Source organism: Xiphophorus couchianus, chromosome 10 (assembly GCF_001444195.1).
Source record: "Xiphophorus couchianus chromosome 10, X_couchianus-1.0, whole genome shotgun sequence".
In the NCBI taxonomy this organism is placed as follows: Eukaryota; Metazoa; Chordata; class Actinopteri; order Cyprinodontiformes; family Poeciliidae; genus Xiphophorus; species Xiphophorus couchianus.
Genome location: NC_040237.1, coordinates 2,387,310 through 2,407,816, shown reverse-complemented (window position 1 = coordinate 2,407,816; position 20,507 = coordinate 2,387,310). Strand labels below are relative to the sequence as shown.

General features: G+C 35.2%; 2 protein-coding genes across 7 annotated transcripts in view; both read right to left on the bottom strand.

Moving 5' to 3' along the window:
• Positions 1 to 9,132, bottom strand: part of adam11 (ADAM metallopeptidase domain 11) — a 32,811-nt gene extending 23,679 nt beyond the window's left edge. For 3 of the 5 annotated variants that reach the window (XM_028030163.1, XM_028030160.1, XM_028030162.1), the window contains exons 1-4: positions 8,591 to 9,132; positions 8,332 to 8,477; positions 3,157 to 3,233; positions 2,823 to 2,886 (exon numbers count right to left, since the gene is read on the bottom strand). In XM_028030163.1, the coding sequence (XP_027885964.1) occupies positions 2,823 to 2,886; positions 3,157 to 3,233; positions 8,332 to 8,477; positions 8,591 to 8,648 (345 nt within the window). In that variant the 5' untranslated portion in view covers positions 8,649 to 9,132. The remainder of the gene's footprint in view (positions 1 to 2,822; positions 2,887 to 3,156; positions 3,234 to 8,331; positions 8,478 to 8,590) is intronic. The other 2 variants (XM_028030161.1, XM_028030164.1) reach the window with 2 other exon arrangements.
• A 2,543-nt stretch (positions 9,133 to 11,675) lies between these two features.
• dbf4b (DBF4B-CDC7 kinase regulatory subunit) lies at positions 11,676 to 20,212 on the bottom strand. Of its 2 annotated transcripts, none has more exons than XM_028030273.1 (12): positions 20,083 to 20,212; positions 18,252 to 18,411; positions 17,958 to 18,137; positions 16,972 to 17,022; positions 16,810 to 16,879; positions 16,454 to 16,518; positions 16,254 to 16,290; positions 16,131 to 16,176; positions 14,593 to 14,712; positions 14,372 to 14,507; positions 14,174 to 14,298; positions 11,676 to 12,870 (listed from the first exon to the last, which is right to left on the bottom strand). In XM_028030273.1, the coding sequence occupies exons 2-12, from the start codon at positions 18,399 to 18,401 to the stop codon at positions 11,772 to 11,774; spliced, it is 2,079 nt and encodes a 692-aa protein (XP_027886074.1). In that variant the 5' UTR covers positions 18,402 to 18,411; positions 20,083 to 20,212; the 3' UTR covers positions 11,676 to 11,771. The 2 variants fall into 2 exon arrangements, with proteins under 2 accessions (XP_027886074.1, XP_027886075.1); XM_028030274.1 differs by having other exon boundaries at positions 11,676 to 12,867.
• Positions 20,213 to 20,507: the final 295 nt, after the last annotated feature.

The following is a 20,507-nucleotide window of genomic DNA, read 5'->3' as shown; positions in this document are numbered from 1 at the left end:
TGAAAGCCTGCACTCAGCATTAATGCTCTCAGAGGACCAAAGGAATGGTAATAACAGACAGATGAAGCTTTAGAAGGAAAAAGACACAACTTAAAAAGCAAAAACTACCTGTAACTTCAGGTCTGTATCCTAAGAAAGAAAACAACTACTGCAATAAGGAGGGACTGTAACATTTCCATAATGTTCCAGGTTTTATCTGATTTGAAGTAACATTCATTCATTTAAGAAAATGTCTGTTGGGTTTTGAGTATTGTTCAAATTTCCACTGGTCATGTTTAGTTTGTGTTAATTGAACTCTAGGTCATTTCTCTAGAAAGTCCAGTTCGTTTGGGGAGATGTGAACGCGCAATTGACTTCTGATCCGGACAAAAAAGACTAATTCTGGTCTGCCTAAAAGCCTCGGTCTCACTTTAATATAAGTGAACTCTGGTGCGGTTCAAATGCATATGTGAACGCCAAGCGGACTGGAGACAGCTCCTAAAGCAGGAAGCAAACTACAGTGCCTGGCATTCTGGGTAAATATAACCGAAACAAACCCAAGAGTCTAGATACAGCGAAAGAAATGGCTGTGTCTTTTACCAAACACAAAGCAAAAATCCTACAACTGCTACTCCATTTTTGTTTACATTTCATGAAGAAAGAAGTCTTCCGCTGAGTGTCATTTCCTTCAGTGGTTCTTGGTGCAGCACCACCACAGGCGAGGAGGGGAACAGGTTGTTTTTATAGTTTGGTTCATTTAACAAAGTGCAGTGTGAAAGCGAACCACAGCAGCTGAAAATGTAACAAACGTTGCAATTTTGGTCCAAACACCAGAATACAAACAGAAAAACTAAATAAATTAAGACTTTTCTTCCCCCTGGAAAAAAAACAACAACTCTTATATGTCTGATTGAAACAAAATAGACCCAGAGTGGTTCTGCTCCTGACTGCTGGCTGCCATAGCAACCGCTCACTGATTGGTCAAGTGGCTCTTTCAGCTGAAAAGACTGACGAGCGAGAAAACGAGACAGAAGATTAAAATACAGCAGAGGACAAGGCATAATTGAGAAGCTCATAGAGAAAGCTGTAAATCTCTGATGGGAATAAATAATGGGATTTATTTTAATCAGATGTATGAATAATGGCACACAGAGCCATGCCAACAACTGACTCATAAGTGCCTCTGAAACTGTGCCGAAAAGCTGCAATTCAATGCTATTTCTTAAGGCCAGAGAAAATAAAATGCCACATGAGTTCATGCTTCAAAGAAAAGCATCCAGCTACTTCAGAAATGCAAAAACATTGAATAATTTAATTGTTTTTGGCCTGGAGTGCAATAAAAACTCCCCTATAATCTGCAGAAATAAAGGATTTTTATCTAAATTTTTAGTCAATATGTTGCACATGAGCTGCTTTTGTTGCAAAAATTGGATAATTAAGACATAAAGAACAATGTTGGCTTTCCAAATAAGCAATACAGCATCATACAAGTATTTTTGGTCTAGTTTCTAGTGAAAATATCTTTGTATGCTTAAAATAAGACAAAACTAACTTACAAGTAGCTTTTCAGCATTAGATAGAAGCTTGTTTTAGGTAAATAATTCCTTATTTTTCATTTTAAAAAAGCACTGTCAGATTATTTCACTTATTTCAAGATATGGAACAAATATTTTTTAACAATATTAAGGATTTATTAAAACAAGCTATTATTTCCTGCTGAAAATGTACTTGTAAGTTTGTTTTGTTATTTCAAGTGTACTAAGATATTTGCACTACAAACTAGACCAAAGATACTTGGTAAGATTTTATGTTTTTGCAGAAATCCAATGCCACAATTATCAGCATCTCTAGTAACTCCTTTAAATAACCGTAACTAAAGTATTTTTATAATGCATGTTCCATTTTCTTTAAGTTAATCAGGTTCTCTAGTATTTTAAATTACTAATGCTCTTATTTTCATAAGTCTGGACTCTAAAACCCAACCTCAAATTGACGAGAAGAGCAATAAATAATAACGGGTGTGATAAATAAAGCTGACGAGAAACCAGGTAAAAAAAGTCGATACCAGATCGTAGCTTAATATCTTCCACTTGCAATCTGAGCAACTAAGAGCTATTTTTCAAGTACAGATACAGCAGATATGATGTTACAGTGTTGATTTAGAGATGAAGAAAACAGAGGAAATCATGAAGCTATTAGTGGTGAAAACGCTGCAGGATACAGGCTGAGTGCCGACAACAACAGGCCTCCAGGATGTCATGAATTTAAAGGGGCAGTATTGATTAAAATCAACGCTTTTAAGCTTTACTTCATGTTGTAATGTTGTTCTCCCATCAAAAACAAACCTGGAGTGTCGCTTTGATTCATTCATGCATGTTTGAGAAGTCATTTAATCTCCATGGCAACCATTGAAAACGCCTGGGAGGACTTAGCCCCGCCTTCTAGACGCAGCCCCTCCTCAAGAGCTGCAGTTTCCAAAATGTATTTTACAAGCTACTACTCTGTGAAACGCTGGTAAAGAAGTTGTTAAAGAGTTATTCCAGCAGCCATGTTGTAACGACTTCCTGAAGGCGGAGCTTTGTAAAGAGCAGGAGTTCTTAAAGAGACAGAGGCCCAATTTCAAGGCATTAAATTATGCCACTTTTAAGTGGCGTCCTGAAGAAATCTAATTCAAATGGGAATGTTTTTTAAGAGTAGTATTTCTGTTTGGGGCACATTGAACGCCGTGTCATACTGACAGTCATGCAGTTACCTAAAGAATAAGTAATTTAAGTAGTTTGTCATTTTCATAGACGCCACATGGTAACAATAGTTCCACATTACACATATTTATATAACCTTACCGTATTTTGTGACAGCTCCCCATTGTCAAAGTGACGCTCCACGTAGTCTGTAGAAAGGAGGTTGCTGTAAAGTAAAGGTAAATTAAACGGTTATAAAACCCTGCTGTCATTACTCAGATAAGTTCAATGGGCTTTTTTTAGTCTGGTGTTTATTCTAATAGATTTGAAAAACCTCTTATAAGCTTTTATCTATGACACAAGAAGAGTTGTGTCGCCTGCAGCTACAAAAACAGGGGATGTACAGAATGTGGGGGAGTGCAATGCAGAAAAACAACAAATCTTTAAGTGACGGCTGTAAGGAAACGATCAGAAGGTCACAGGCGTGTTTACTTACTGGTTCAGTTCCAGGTCAAGGGTGAAGGATGTGCCAAAGGCCTCCACCAGGAAGCTGCTCTGGGCCAAATGAATGGGCTAGGAGAGAAAATAACACCAACAAATGGGAAAAATCAAGAAAAATTCATTAAAACACTTCATTTCATTCAGTAAATTGATAAATTTTAACTATTTTTTAAAAATTAAAATTAACAAAATTAAAAATGCAAAAATTTGTTTGTTGTTATTTTTTTAATGTTTTTCCCCTAAATGGTATGGACTACTGTTTGTCCCAAAATAAGGACTTTCTATTTTATGCATTTATTTATTTTAGTTTTAACTGCTCAACAATAAGCAAAATTTTATTACATTTTTATATCATTAAAGATCCACAACACAAAAAGGCTTCAGCCTTTTGCCTTAAGGCGACAGTTTCAAGACTTTTTGGGTCATTAATTGTTGACCAAATTTTTACCATCGTTAGCCAGAGGTCAGCGGCCGAACAAATTCATTTTAAGGGTCACAACTGGCCCGCAGCCCACACTTTGGACACCCCTGATATAATTTAAAAGTTAAATTAATTTTTAAATGGTTATTAATTAAATTTAACATAATTAATTCATTCAAAGAAAACTGATGAGTGATTCTGCAGCACCAAAATAGATCTAAAAATATTATTTTATGGATCCAAAAATGAACTAAACTGCTCTGCTTGTTGAAGCACAAGAATAAAAATATATTTTTAATAAAAAATTATTGCTAACAGTTTTAGATAAGATGTTAAAGAAAGAACTATGATTTTTTGTACGCCTGGTTTCTATGTTTTAACTGATGCTTTACAAACAAAATATTGTTGAACTTGAAGACAATATGTGGCGTTGATTTGCTCAAAGTCTGGAAGAAAATTATTAGATTTTTACAGATTTGCTCACTTACAAATTAAAAGCTTTTGACATGATTTTGTTTACCCTCTGTCCAAAAAATAGAGGAAATTGTGTGTTTTTCTTTTAGTAAAGCTACTAAAAGTGTGATAAAAATCACAAGCTATTTGTTAGAGAGAAGGAGCCAGGATGAATTAAAATACATTCACAAAAATGTGGAGAATTTGTAAAAAGTAAGAATTATTCCTGTTATGTGCTGCAGAACGGAAACCTTTAAAATTCAAAACCATGAATCTCAGGACGGCATTGATCCCAAATAAAAACTCAAATCAACAACTCGCCAATTTGTCAAAGATTTCACGCTTTCAAAAGAAAGAAAAAAATGGCGAATAGGGATGTGAGAAAAAAATGTGAGTGTGGAAAAGTGAAGGAAGTCAGATTTTTTGACAGCAGGATTCACAACAAACACTGATGAGGAAAGACGTCAAACAGCGATCGCTCTCTCTTTCCAGATAAAAACACTTTGCTTCAGACCAGCAGCCAGCCAACTACCTGTCACCTAGCAACCCCAGAAAAGCCCAAGCGAGCTCCAGTATGTTTGGTCAGCTGGTTTTCACCACTGTATGGTTGTCCAATGGCTGCTGCGTTTTGTTGTTGACTTGCTGCCTTCTTATTGGTTGTGCAGGAGGCTCTACTTCTGCTTTTCAAAGATGTACGGTATCTGTTTGCATCCATTTTTCTGTGGGAGTGTAAACGTTCAGTTGAGCGGAGTATTATAATTAATGCCAAGTAGGGCTGAAACGATTAATTGGTCTAATAGAGATTAATTGATTATTGAAATAATCGTCAACTAATTTAGTAATCGATTAATCACTAAATGGAGTATTTACAGACTTGAAGAAAAAAACTTTTTGAAAAACAACATATTCATAGCAGTAATTCAGAATCTTTTAGCAATAAAATACAGACATTTGTCTGTATGTTTTAGCTTCACCCTGTTCACTAAAGGAATGCTGTTATTGCATTTCAGTCTATAAAATGTTTGTTTTCCTATTTAAATATATTACTAATATTGCATCAAAAAGGTTTAGGTAGCTAAATGAAATATCTGTAGAATGTGACAGTTTTTTTTAACCGATTAATCGTCAGAATAATCGATTACTAAAATAATTGTTAGCTGTATTCATTTACTTTTTGTAATAGCAGTTGCCAGGTTTTCAATAAATATATGTTGTCTGGATGAAAACAATGAATTTGTGTTTTTATTTTTCAAATATTTGGGTTCTATGTTTACAATGAAACAAAAGCCAAAAAAAAGCAGCATGATCCCTCATGGATGTATTGAGGAATATACAAACGCCATAAAATAAAATAAAATCAATAAAATTCCCCAACTTTTGAGACTTCACATGAAAACTAATACAAAAACAGAGACAAAAATGCTTTACTATTTGGTACCCTCGTTTAAATTCACATGCAAGGCGTTCTTTAGTTTCATTAAAAAGGTCATGAGACAACATGCTAACCACAGAGGGCAGCTCAAGGTCAGACCTGCGATGCCGACAGTGGGGAAAGGAAATGTAACAGGTAGAGGTGTGAAATATAATCTGACAGGGTGGAAAGTAGCAAGAGATTGAAGTGGAGGTGGGCTGAGTTTTTCTTTTTTCTCATGCAGGAGGTGTGGTCGAAAAGAGAGAGAGAGAGAGAGAGAGAGGCGTCCAGGAGTGAGAAGACAAAGAGGTGAACCAAAACAGAGTGTCGCTTTTCGTTGCAGTTTACAAAGCAGCATACTGTATGTAGGCAATGACGGCGTATAGAGCCACTGAAGATAGAAGAAAAATTTGTGAATTTCTGCCCAAAAAAACTGAAATCTTGAGATTAAACTCAAAAGTTTTCTAGAAAAACTGGACGTCTGAAAAGTTGAAAATTTGTGGAAAAAACTCTGAAAATTTCTACAAAAAAAATGTCAAAATTTTCTGAGCTTCAATGTTGAAAATTTCTGAGTTTGGAAGCTCAGAATTTTTTTGTCTTTCTCTAGAATATTTCTGAGGTTGATCTCAAAATTTCAGCTTTTTTTTCCTTCTGATGTTTTACTTTTCAGAATCAGACATATCCAAGTTTTTTCTATGAAATTTTAAAAATGAATTTCAAGTTTTCAGATTCTTTTCTAGCAAACTTTCAACTTATGAAACTCAGAAATTTCCAAGTTTTTCTAGAAAATGTTAAATTAATCTCACCATTTCTGAATTTGTTCTAGGGAATTTTAGACTTTTCAAGTTCAGAAATTTCAAAATATACTTTTGTCGAGTGAAATATAATCACTGGAGAAGTTCCTTAAGTTCTCGCCTTCGTATCGCTCGTTCAGCCGAAATTCCTGACCAGAAATTACTGATTTGCTGCGACGTGATGAGAAAAAGGGGAGAGGGCATAACAGGAAAGTTTCAACGTGATGGGGGGAAAAAGACGTGATTCAAATTAACACGGTTGATTTTGAGGACGTAAATGCACTTATGGAGCGAAGTTTTAACATTCCTTCCAGTTTAATAATAATGTTTATTCGGTCACTATTTAATATAGCTGACACAAAATAATTCAGTTATTTTTTTTATTTTTTTATTCAGCATATTATGAAAAATTTGCCCTTCAGGTTTTTAAGAAAAATGGCCGCTAATTGTTAGTCAATAGATAAGATCAATTAACTTTAGATTAACTCATTAATTAACAACTTGTTGCATCCCTACTATTTGTGTAAGTTGGAAACAGTAGTAGCTTTTCTTGAGAGCAGCATGGCACACCACAGGCGGAAAAGAAAAGTTTTCTATGACTTTGCTAAGGCTTATTTCATGCCCCATTAATGGAGATGGCCGACTTCTGTGGTTTGCGCAGAGTAAATTCATTACTGCTGCAGACAACATGTGGCTGATGAAGCCAACTTGTGTATCTGAGTCTCAAGTTGTGATTTAGTGAAAAATTCTGGGACATTTTTAACTGTTTTTCCAGGAAGTCTGCACTGGATCTGGTGTTCACACATTCGGTATAAAGTCATAACTACTTTTGATTCTATGCATCTCATTAAACATGTAGCACACAAAGAGTCATAAAATATCTGTTAGTGAAAATTGTCTTTTACTGTTTCGGGGAATAAAACAGGAATATGTGATAATTCCTGGGTACTGGAACAATGAGCAAATCCCACTGTTCTTATCTGCAGAGCCATAATTAGAAAAGTCTTCTATGTTTTATTTGTAAAAACACACAAAAAGAGCATTTTTAATTCTTTCTATGTATTCATGGAACATCTGAGCAAACTAAATTGAAGGAAGTGTGAAAAAATGCTAACTTAATTAGCTATGTCAGGGGTTTTCAACCTGTGGCTCTTTAAACCTTCTGAAATGGCTCTTAATATCTGGTTTAACATAGTAAAGAATAAACTACTGTCTGCAATATAAATTTAATAATAAATGCTTTTTATCAAGTAATAAATTGATATTCCATGACAGAATCACACCAGTGGTATCGTTTAATTATTGTTATTTAGTTGAAAATTATGTATGTTTTTATTTTAATTTTCATTAAATTTCAACATCTCACAGAAGGAAACATACATATCTTCCTTTCTGTTACCTGAAGTGCACAAAGTAAGGATATTTGTATGCTTAACTACATATTATTAGTATGGGTGCACAATATGTCGGCATCAACATCGATATAGAGCGATATTAATAAATTTTTGACACATCGATATTGGCACCACAAACAAAATATTAACAACCAATATTTATTTCCATCTTGTTGCCTTTTTGTAAAGGTGTCAAAAAAGTTGAGAAATATACATAATATCGTCCAAAACATCTATATTAATATCGAATATCAATCCAAATTTTTATATCGGTGCAACCCTAATATGAGCCTACAAAATTCAAGTGCAACGTGTTCTCTAATGTCTTTTTATTAATCCCGCAGTTTTGTTTTGTAATTTCCGCCACTTCCTGGAGAACATTGAGTTTTTTGGTTGTGTCTTCGTCGACAAAATACGCTGATTAGATGAAAATAATCATTCGCTGGTGGTGTGGTTCATTTGTGAACACAGTTGTTTGTGTCTTAACATTCTTTGCAGATGAAAGACAGATCAAATTTCATGCATTTTTGGCCCAATAGTTGTTCCATACACAGGAATGTGCGCTCAAAACCACAAATTATTGTTTGTTTACATAGATGTATGCGCTCATATCAGTTTCACTGCACATTCAGATTGGTAGCACAGCTTTTGAGCAAAACTGTGGGGGTGTTAAAACATATATGAGTCTAAAGCTCACCTGCTGAATGCCATCTGGCAGGTTTCTGACCCGGGTGTCCAGGTGACCGTGCAGCAGCTCCTCCTCTGAGTGGATCTGCTGCAAGAGCCGCTTGGGTTGGACGACCTCCTCTGCAGAGGGCAACCTCACCCATTCCCCCACACCTGCTTGGAGGATAAAGCATAATGAAAAACTACCCCAAACAGCCCATTTATCTCCGTTTTTTAATTAGATGTATGTGCAAAAATTGTGGGTAAAGAAAATAAATCCACGTTTTTACCTGTCTCGGCGTACCTCGCACAGACTGCGGCGAACAGCAGGCATCTCACAGAGATCATGATGCTCACATAGTCCCAGTGATTTCCTCGGAGCTGCGACGTTAGATGACCCGACAGGAGCCGAGAGGAGCGCGGCGGGACTGATGCTGAACACGACCGCTGCTTTCCTCTTCTCTTAAACGCGACGCCCGCATTTCGCAGAGACCGTCCCCACGGTGCGCGGGGTGAAAACACGCGGATGGGGTTTCCTAAAAACGCACCTGTCTGGCTTTACGCGCGCGTGTCGGCTGCTTCGAGAGAGCAGGAGTCCGCGCGAGGAGCTTGGAGAGACGAAGCACGTGGGGCTTTACGTGCTCTCCCCCCTCCCTGCGTGGAGAGATGAGCCCTGATGGGTCTGAAGCTACAATCACCTAAATGTGATTGACAAAAAGGTGGGCTTGACCAGAACATCCCGGATGAACTGATTCACCAAAACAAAAGCACCAAATTACCATAGCAACCAGAGGTAGAGAGGACATGCCAATCTGAATATCAAGAGAGAAAAAGGAAGAGTAAATATCCGACAAAAATCTAAGAAATTTTTAGATTAATTACAGAAATTATATTAAAAAAGAGGTCATTTCTGAGTATGATAAGTTGAAAATTTGCTAGAATAAAAAATCTAAAATTTTGAGGTTAATTTATGAAATTTTCTAGAAAAAACGTGGGAAATTTCTGAGTTTGATCTGTTGAAAATTTGCTGGAAAAATATCAACATTTTAAAGTAATATCAGAAGATTTCAAGAAAAAGCAAAGACATGTCTGAGTTTAATCGCTTGAAAATTTGCTGGGAAAAAAATTATAATTTTAAAATCAATCGCAGAAATTTTCTAGAAAAAACAAGAAATTTCTTTCAAGCTAAAAGTAGAAATTTAGCTTGAAAAAAAAACCTGAGGAATTTTGAGATTAATCTCAGAATTTTCAAAGAAAAACAAGGAAACTCCTCAGTTTCATAAGTTTAAAATTTTCTAGAATAAAAATGAAAAAATTCCCAAGTTTCTTTGAGACAGTTTTAGTGTTTACTTGTATATTTTCGACTTTGACTTTTGCAATAAAATTTTACATTTTACATCACATATTAAGGCCAAAAAACAAGAAAATTTCTGAGTTTGGAAAATCTAAATCTAACTTGGAAAAAAAAAATTCAGGAATTTTGAGACTAATCTCAGAAATTAAATTGAAGTAAGAAATTGATCAGTTGAAAATTTGCTGGGGAAAAAATTAAAATTTTGAGATTAGACTCAAAATTCCTTAGGTTTTACTCGTACATTTTCGACTTTTGCATCAAAATTTTATACTTTGCTTATGCTGCTGATATAAATGTAGGTTCTAGAAAATACAATGAAATTTCTTCAAGCATTTCCTCAAGTAAAATTAAAAAGTACAGAGCAGTAAAAGTACTACACAAAGTTTTTCCCAAAAAGATTACTCTCGTAAATGTACCTAACTCAAATGTACTTGTATTTGGAAGTGGCGAAAATAGTAAAAATACATTTTTTGATAATACTTTGTTTTTTGATTTAACATTAATTTAAATTTATTGAGACGACAATAAATCAAAATTCATATGATAATTTTTTCACAATACATTCCCATCCCTTCAGATCTGGAAAGTTATAGACTTTGGACTCAGAAAATGGCGATTAAATACCAAATATTGTTGATATTAAATACCAAATATTGTTGATGGCAGCAGGAAGTTGGTCAGATGAGCCAACAGGACGCATCGACCTGCAGCTGCCTTTCCTTTCACCTCCTATTTCGCTCCAACAAACGTCAGCATTTGCTTAGTTGAAGGGCAAATAAACGCCTTTGTGGCTTAAAAACATTTATTTTAAAAAAAGACACTGTACAATTTTTAAATTAGATTTAACCTGGAGAACAACTAAACTAAAAAAATAAAAAAAATCCAGCACAGAACTGTGAAATATCCTGTGGCCCACCTTCAGATGACATTAATCTGACAGTTTGTGTCGTCAGCCGTGTGAACGCCTCGCCTGTTGGACCGTCCACGTCTCATGTGGGATCGGATCCAGGCGCAGCACTTACAGTAATTGAGTAATGCCTGCCTGCCCTTTCAGAAAGCGGCCTCATTAACTTCTCCAAACCACTGCGCGTTCCCGGATAGAAATACTGAACGACTGCAGTCAGCAAAACAAACCGAACCTCACATGAGGGTCCAAACTGCAGAGAGAACCAGGAAGAAAGGCCTGGGCGATATTAACAATAAAATCTGACTTTTTATCGTCAGAGAGCCCATTTACAATCTTAATTTATTTATTTAAAAATTTTTTTTTTAAATACATAAATAAATTTTAAAAAGTGTGATGGAGTATTAGGGCCATATTAAGATTTAAAATAAAATAAAGTTACGAGAAGGTCCAAATTTTGAGAAAAATTCATAATATTACGAGACTAAAGCTGCAATATTATGATAACAAAGTTTAAATAATACAAGAATAAAGTTGTAAATGCACAGTAGTTATATTTCGAGAATAAAGTAAAATTGCGAGAGTAAAGTCCCACAAAAGTAAAGTCAAAATAATACAAGAATCAAATTGTAATACTACGAGAATTGGTAATATTACAAAAATAAAGTTGTAGCGATAAAGTCAAAATTTAAAGAATAAAGTCATAATATTTGAGAATACAGTTGAAATAAAATAGACATAATATTTCCAGATTAAACTCAATATTATGAGAATAAGGTTGTAATAATTACAAAATGAATTCATAAATTTTATGACTATTTTGGTAATACTACGGCTTTCCTTGTATTATTTCTACTTCAATTTTATTCTGGTAATTTATTTTTACTTTCTTAGTGACCCTAATACTCTGTTGTAAAAAAGAAATTACTGAATATTTTTCAAAAATAAAATTTTCAAAACCAAAAATTTGTTTAATTGATAAAATTGGTTTATCACCAAGCTCTAAAAAGAAGAAAGAAAGAAAAAAGTTTTAAATCATAAAATTCAGTACTTCCAAAGAGGCATTAATAAGAAATGTTACGTCGCACCTTTAAAACAGCAACTTTATAAACTCATGAAACATTAAATCTTAAATATTTATTCAGTGTAAAAACATTTGACATTTCATCAAATCCATCCAGTTACTAAAAACAAAACTTTAAAACCCAAAAACTCAATGCTGAACCTCAACAATCTGCACCACAGTTCTGGAAAACGTTGCCGGGTCGACGTCCTCGCCGCACAGCGGCGCCGGCGGCTGCAGGACGGTGTGCAGATGCGACTCGTAGCTGCTGTCGTGCATCCAGGGACACGGCCGGTGGAGCAGCTCCTTGTCGAGCCCGCCGCTCGCCGGCAGTGCCGGCGCCGACAGAAGGCCGCGGTCCCAGTCGGAGTCTGACGACTCCACGGCGCACGTTGCCAGGTCTGGGATGAGCGCCGGCTCGATGCACTCAGAGGTAGAGTGTGGATGCGAACACTCAGAGTCTCGATTTGAGATCACAACTGGAGTTGCTGAATCCATTTGAAACAGAGTTGGAGTGAAATTCTGAGCGGCAGAGACGGAAAACGAGCCGAGCGTCTCAGGGAAACATCGTCGTACTGGATCAAATGATAAGCGATCCACAGCGTTCGCCATGTTGTCAGTTTGTGGTTTCAACAGGAAGCATCCGTTCTTCCTCCTCTTGCTGCTCCTGTGTTCAGGGCTTGCCGACCTGCAGCGCTTCCTGGGGTTTGGTACCGTGGCGGACAATCGAGGGAATGAACTCTGTCTACTCAAAGGCTGAGTGGGAATCTTTAGACCCTTTTCTTCCTCCAAACCATCTGAAAACACAGGTAGTAACGAAGGCAGTGGAAGTGCTGACCCATAAGTCTGTAATCCATGGGTTTCCTCTGAGTTAAACTGCTGAGGACTGAGAATGGGGGGTTCTGGGTATGGGCTGTGTGGATCCATGATGCTGTGGGAGTGGGGAACCTGTGGGCTGAGAACCGGCGGCAGGGAGTACGGATCTGGGAGGAGACATGGAGCGTCCGGACAGGAAGTATCCAGCTGTTGGTCCAGAGGTTCAATGGTGAGGACAGGCATCGTTGGGCTGGACGCCTCAGGCTGAACGTGAGCGGAGTGGTTGTCAGTCGGGTCAGAAGAAACGTTTCGGCTTGTAAATTTTAAATCTGCTTGGTTAGAATCGTCTCTTTTGAGGTCCTGAACAACGTCCTCCACTTCAGAATCAGTACAAAGTTCTAGTTCATCGACAGGCAGAGGAGTCAGCGCTCTGAAGGAGAAAAAATAAAAACAGAGAATATTTGAGGAAAACTGAAGAACTGTGGTTTAAAAATGTCTACTGTGTCTTGCAAAAGTAAGACCGTATTAAGGCCACACTAAAAAAATAAATCTATGAGAATAAAGTCAAGGTCTCCCCCAGAAAACTTGATAAGCCCGGTGGTTGGGCGCTAAGGCGGCCCATCGTGTTTTTGAGTTAAAAAATGTTTAAAGTTGACAGGAAATTTTAAAATATCTCTTGGTAATTATGTACTATTGAAAGATTGGAAGAGTAATACCTGGACACCAACTATAAAATCTTTAAAAAATGCAAACATTTTAAACAGACTGAATAAATAAGCAATGCTGAGCCTGGTGGGAGCACAATTAAAGTCTGGTGGCCCGCCAGGCTTATAATACACTGGGGGAAACACTGGAACTCATAGTATTATTAGAATAAAGTCATGATATTACAATAATTAATTCGGATTGCGAGTAAAAAGTCGTTCAGAAACGAAGTCGTTATATTATGAGAATAAAGTCTGACGAAAAAGTACATTTACAAATTCATTCTCATATTATTTCAACTTCATTCTCATAATTTACGTTTCTGTTTTTCTCTCGGTATGTCCCCAATACTTTGTCGCACAAAACTATTCATACCTGTTGAACATTTGATCCATTACAAGTGCAAATGTCAATCTAGATTTCTGTGGTTTTATTTATCAGGGCAACACAAAGTACTGGAGGATTATGAAGTGAAACGAAAAGCACTGATAGCCAAGTCTGTCACAATAATCAATTAATCGCATGATGAATTAAAACAAGCTCTCATCTTAAACATCAAAAATAAAACAACAACCAAAAACAATAAATAAAAATGAAACAAAAATAATACGTAAATAAAATGCATTATGAAGTTTTTGCAAACAAAATTTCCTTTCAAAAGAATACTAATAATCAGAATGGAAATTATTGATTTTATTCATGATGTGATTAATTGATTATTGCAGCAGGCTTCCTGCGAGAAATGTTTCTTTTATATTCCTTTACAGAGATATAGAGAAAAATAAGTAGATTCTATTCTATTTTATTTAAGGACTACAGAGGAAAACAAATCTATGTAACATTTTCTCTATTATTATTCGGTAAAAATGCTGCATTTTCCTTCCACTTTTTTTTCCACAATTATGCACCAATGTATATTGGTCCATCACATGAAAATACCCAATAAACACAGCAAAAAGGTTTAAAATCAAGTAGGTATTTTTACACAGTGCTGTAAATATTGGTAAACCTTACAAACTATGAGGTAATACCTTTGTTCTGGTTGCTGAGGTGGGTTTGGGTCGAATCCTGGAAGCATCTCAGCCACAATCTGATCCACGGATTTGTAGTTCGAAGGGTCAAGCACAAACGAACGGTGTGCATCCGACTGTAAATGCTACAACAGCAAAAAACGATGAAAGCTGTAAAAAACATAAAAATAGAAACAAACAAAAAAGAAAGACTCCCACCTCCTCCAGATTCGCAAACGTTTCATGACAACATTCGCAGTAGGAAGCGTCTTTTCTGCGCGGCCGCCAAGGAGACGGGTTGCAGCTCAGCTGGGTCGGAGATTTTTCCTTTGAGTTGTTTTCAACTTTATTTTCCCTAATTACAAATAAAAACTAAGATAAACACCAAAAACTAACGGGACTTGGTTAGCAATTTATGTCTGAGGGGCAGATGAACAAACCTCTTTTTATCATTTCCTTGCCCAAATAGAGGAGGAGGAGGAGATTCGAAGGGACTGAATCGACCCAAGAAGTACAGAGAAGGAAAAGCCACAGACTGCATGTGCAGAGGCTTGTACTTCCTGGTTTTGTTGCAAAAGAAAACACAAAATACAACTTTAAATACATGCTTGGACTTGTATTTATTAAAGATTGATCTATTATGCTTTATTATTTATTTTAAATAAAATTTGGAAGTTCTATTTGCACTTTCTGAACCATTTGGAAGAAAGTTTGTTGCATTTTATTTCTAGATAACCTATTGTTTTTGTCAGTTTTAGTGTCTTTATAATTTATTTTAATGCTATACTCCTAATTGCACAGACAGAACTAATTAAAGTTGTGTTGTTTGTACATGTTTTATGTTTGTAATTCAGTACATTTATACCTGTGATTAAAAAAAAAAAAAGGAAAATTTTAAGTCAGTTCAGCACTAAACCTCAGATAGAGGAAAATGTGGATCGGTGCATTCCTATGGAATTTGTTATGAAATAATTCTAATTATTCCATAACAAAATATTTCTATTCATTAGAGGAACAAGAAAAAAAAAAGTGGTTTGTATGTGATGGCTCATCTGGCCCCAGCTGGGCTTCCAGATCTAATAGGATCGCTTTCCAGACATTAACCAGAGCACTTCAATTACTTAACGAGAGACCAAATGAAAGGATGTGTTCACACATGGAGATCCCCTGCAGGAATGCACAGCAGAGCCTGCAGAGCCTCATCAAAAGAAATCGAACATGCCTCAGCGGCGACCTCCTGGGGAGCGGATCCTCCGGGGGTCCATTTGTCACGTTACATGATGAGACCTTTTAACGAGTTCAATTAGGAAAGTCAGTTGGAGTGAAAAGCAGCCTGACTGAAGGACGCAAGAGCAGAGAAAAACCCAATTTTACTTTGGTTTCCGCATAATTTCACTACATTTTCCTCAAAAATGTTTTTAGGATCTTTTTTTTTTAATTAAGATATAAAGTATTTCCAAATGTATTTATTTATTTTTAGAAAAATACACTTTTTAGTTGCTTTTGCTTCAACATAATTTAACTTGATTTCCTAAAAAATATTTTTGAGGAAATTTTTTTGTCTTTAATTGAAAATAATAAAAGGAGGTTGGTGAAAAATTTTTATTCTTGGGAAAAATATAATTTTTAACTACTTTAATTTCAACACAATTTACTTATGTCTCAACATAATTTCACTTTAATCTTTTTTGTTTTTCAAAATGAAAAAATACAAATGGGGTGTCGGTAAAATATTTACAAAATCCTATTTATTTATTTTTTCCTTTTAGAAAAAGGTACATTTTATTTCTATTAAATTAGGAAAGATAATTAGAGTGAAATGCACCATGTCAGTGAAAAACATAATATTACTTTTGTTTCCAGATAATTTCACTTGACTTCCCAATGTTTTTCCTTTGAGAAAAATACACTTTTTAATTCTATTCTAGTGTATTTGAATATATATTTATAGATGGACTAAACGAAAGGAGAAACTCACCGGTTTGAGTCTTCAATTTTAAGATACGGAGTTCGTAAAGCAGTAGCTGTGATAAGAACAATCAGAAAATATTACATTAACTAGTATGGAGTAGACATATGAAACTGGAAAACAGATACTAACCTTTGACAGTAGGCACACTTTGTTTGGTGGATGTCTTCTACATAAATATGAACAAAAATGTATCAGTATTCAAACTTTAAAACACATTTAGACAGGTTTCTGCTATAACAGCCTATTAAAAATACATGAACAATTGTTTTCAGTGTACTTGTATGAAATCTAAAAGTTTTATTATAATTTTTTATAAATCTGATTCTTACTTCAGGCCTTTTGGGTTTAGTGCTGAAGCTCTCTCGACTCAAATGCTTCAGATATAAAAGGACATCTGGCATCAAATTAAGGGACAAAAAACTATCAGATTTTAGCAACACAGACACATTTTTGTGATCAACTATTTCCTTTAAAGGTGAAAATCCACAGAACAACTGGAAAACAATAATATTTCACATTCAAGAAATCCAATTTATGCATGTTTTTAGGTTTACATGGAGGATAAATTCAAGAATGTAAGACATTTACTGACGTAACAGACTGCTTTAGCTGTGTGATGCAACAGATTGTGGCGCCACCTGCTGTAAGCGCCGAGTACTGCATGTTTCCGCCACTAAAAGGATACCGTCCACATACAATATCTTGACCCCCCATGATCGTGCATTGGACAACACGCTGCTCCTCTGCTGCCGCTCCTGCAGAAAACACCGAGCAGAAATAAGCTCAAAATTCAACACTTTACACAAATAACTGTTTTTAAAAATTTATTTGAGTTTTGTTTACTTACGTTGTTGCACATAGCTTTTTCAAGAAGAGCCTTCCCTCGGCTGCCACAAGCCTAAGGAGACAAAATCAGCTCACAAGTGCAGTAAAGTAGCAACATGTTTACTGTTTATTTTAATGGTACAATCACAAGCTTCAGTTTGTTTTGTAGCGATTTTATGCGATAAATCAACACAAACGGGGACATAAATGTAAAATGGGGGAAAAGAAAACATGGTTTTCTTTTAAAAAAAAAAAAAAAAAACTCTGAAAAGTGAAGAATGCATTTTTAATCAAAGCTCTAAAAATGGAAAAAATTATTTAGATTTAAGAGAGAGGGATTTATTTTAAAAAAAAAACTAAAGGTAAGAATGAATATTACAAACAATCAGAGGGTTTCAGGTGTGGAATAATTGTTATGAGGTTTTTCACTATTTAAATAAAAAACAATTATAAAAATCACTTGCTAAACAAATAAAATAATGTTTGATTATGTTTTCTTTTATGAATTTGTCTACAGACTTTAGAAAAATATACATTATATAGATTCTGCTGCTTTGATTTTGATGATGCTTTATGTATTTAAAAAAGTGAAGATAAGATCCAACAACTATTTTTTTAGTCTACGCTTTATGTTCTTGCTATTGATAGAAATTTAAGATAGAAGTTTTTTTTTTATTTCTGTACTTGTTTTGTTTTTTCAGCATTGTGTGTGTGGTTTTTATTTTTTGACTTGCGCATGGATCAATTAAAAATGACAGAAAAATAAATAAATGAATATATAACATGCTTACAATATAAAAGTAAAGATATAACACAAGTGTAGATTTGTATTTGTAATTTTTTCTCTCTTTCTACATCATAATTATGTGCTACTTCGTGTTGTTCTATCCCGTAACACCCAGAATACATCAAACATTACTGGTTTAGCCCAATTTTTAAAAGTTATGAATACATTTGCAAACTGGATTTCATGCTAGAGTTTGTTTGGAGGTTAGAGGAATATTTTACCCCCAGTCGAGGATTCACTGGTGGCTGTTTGTCTTTGTTGAGGCAATTATCCGGCTTCTTCATCAGATGCTGGCTTCCATCGTTTGTCCGTTTTTCTTCACCTTTCTTGTCGTCTTTTAGACTCTCCTGGCTTCCAGTCACAACAAAGGTGACATCTTTATGCAGGAAGCTCTCAACCTTCTTCAGAAGGAAAAAAAACAGAACATCAGTTTCTGCTGGGATGGGAAGTTTTATAAAATAAACTGGTGCATTTTTCCCCGCATCTGCTCCTATAGGATTTTCATACATGCTTACCCCTCCTAACAGAGGAATGGCCTCCAGCAGCAAGGTGGTTGAGCGTTTCTTCACATTGTCGAGGTAGAAGGTCTTCCCCTCCAGTTTCTTGTCTCCAGCACAGAGTCGGCCGAGAAGCCCTCGCTCCTTTGCAGACTGCTGAGGCTGCATGGCCGAAGCGCTGCAAAGGAGTTCACCGCAACAATTTAGATTGAATGTAAAACATTGACTAAAAAGTGTAATATGAAACCTGAGAAAAATACAAACAGCGTTTCCCTTGGAGTATTATAAGCCTGGCGGGCTTTACTTGTGCCCCCACCAGGCTTAGTATTGCTTATTTACTTAAGTTTTTTTTTTTTTAAATGTTTGCATTTTTTAAGACTTTATAATTGGTGTTCAGGTATTAATCTTCCAATCTTTCAATAACACATAATTAAGTTATATTTTCAAATTTCCTGTCAACTTTAAACATTTTTTTAACTCTAAAACACGACGGGCCGCTGGATGAATGACTGTTCTTCTCAGTTACTGTTTTCATAGGCCCATGTCAATTATGTATGGTCCAATTTGAAGTGCAAAGAGTAAATGCATAAATACTTTATTGATTATTTAAACAGGACAGTGCACATTAATAAACGTACAATGTTTAGCAAAATGCTAATTTCCATTCATAGTCCCATACTTGGAGTTAGAGTTGGGCAATATGGACTTAAGGTTTTATCACAATATATTGCAGTTCCATTCTGATAACAATAAGAACTTTTTATTACATCTCTTAAGTAGCTACAGCTCTGGAGAAAATTAAGAAACCACTTGAAATGATCAGCTTCTCTGATTTTACTTCTTATATGTTTGAGTAAAATGAACATTGTTCTTTCATTATATGAACTACTGGCAACATGTCTGAAATTCCAAGCAAAAATGTAGTTTTTATTTGCAGAAAATGAGAAATGGTCAAAATAACCAAAAGGATGCAGCCACATAAAGAAGTGTACTTTGTATCAGTAACTCTATTTTCAAATTTACCGGCATTTATTGATGCTTTTATTGAAAAAAAAAAAGATAAAATGGTGAAACTATCAAACTCGACAACAAGGACAGTTTTGGGGGTTTAAATATTACTAATTGGAATTTACCGTGAGAAAGATAAAACTTACAACGACACGAAATGTACCATGACAAATGATACACAACGCTAAGAATAACACTAAAACTAAATCTAGTAGATGTTCCTGGAGCTTAATCAGTTTGGTATCTTGTCCAAACTCAATAACTGAACTTGGAAAACATTTTTTTCCCCTTTTGATTTATCAGTTTCCCTGCTGAACAGAATATTAACAAGAAAAGTTTAAATTTAAAGGAATACGACAGATATCATTATGCAATTTTCAAATACACATTTATATAAACGACAGCATTTTGAAAATGAGTAATAATAATATTCAAATAACCATTTAATTTGACAAACCCACATTTACAATGACAAGGGGGGCGGAAATAGCACATTTTAAAGCTCTACTGCACCTTTTTGAGTAAGATTATAAATGTCCAGTTCTAATCTTTCCTCCTATCTAGAATAACTATTAGTTACTGCTGACTGTTCATCTGCTTTCTCCTCAGTGGTCAATCTGGGAGGATTTTCTTCTAATCAATCGAGAATTACATCTCAACCTCTATCTTCTGAACTTTATTTTACAAACTACAACAGCGCAGCGCATTGACTCGCGAGCTTTAGCTGACCTTAGCTAGCTTAGCTTTGCTCTCAGTACAGACGAAAAACGTCTCAACTTGAAACACGGCTTCACATTCAAACATACACACGGGGAATTACTAAACAAGACTGCACACTTACGTTTAGTTATGGTCCTGGAAAACGTTTTGTGGTGAAAAGCTATCCATTTACCTCATTATTAGATGCTAAAAACCCAAACCGCCGCTTTTTCGAAAACAATGGTGACGTCACATCCGGAAGTTGTTACTTTGTGGATATAGTGAAAACTTTAATTTTCTCGATTCACATGCTGCTTATAGTTTGTATTTATGCATTACATATATACAAATTCATATATTTTAATCAATTTATACTAACATTTTAGATTTTTTATATGTTTTCAGTCAAATTTGAAAAAACTATTTATGAAATTATACGTTTTAAGTAAGACATGCGTATTTTTTATTTTTTATACTCTTAGAACTATACTTAGAAAATTGTACTATTTAACAAGCATAAAGTGATCAGATCAGAGCAACGTAAGCAGGTTATTCCTATAAATAAAA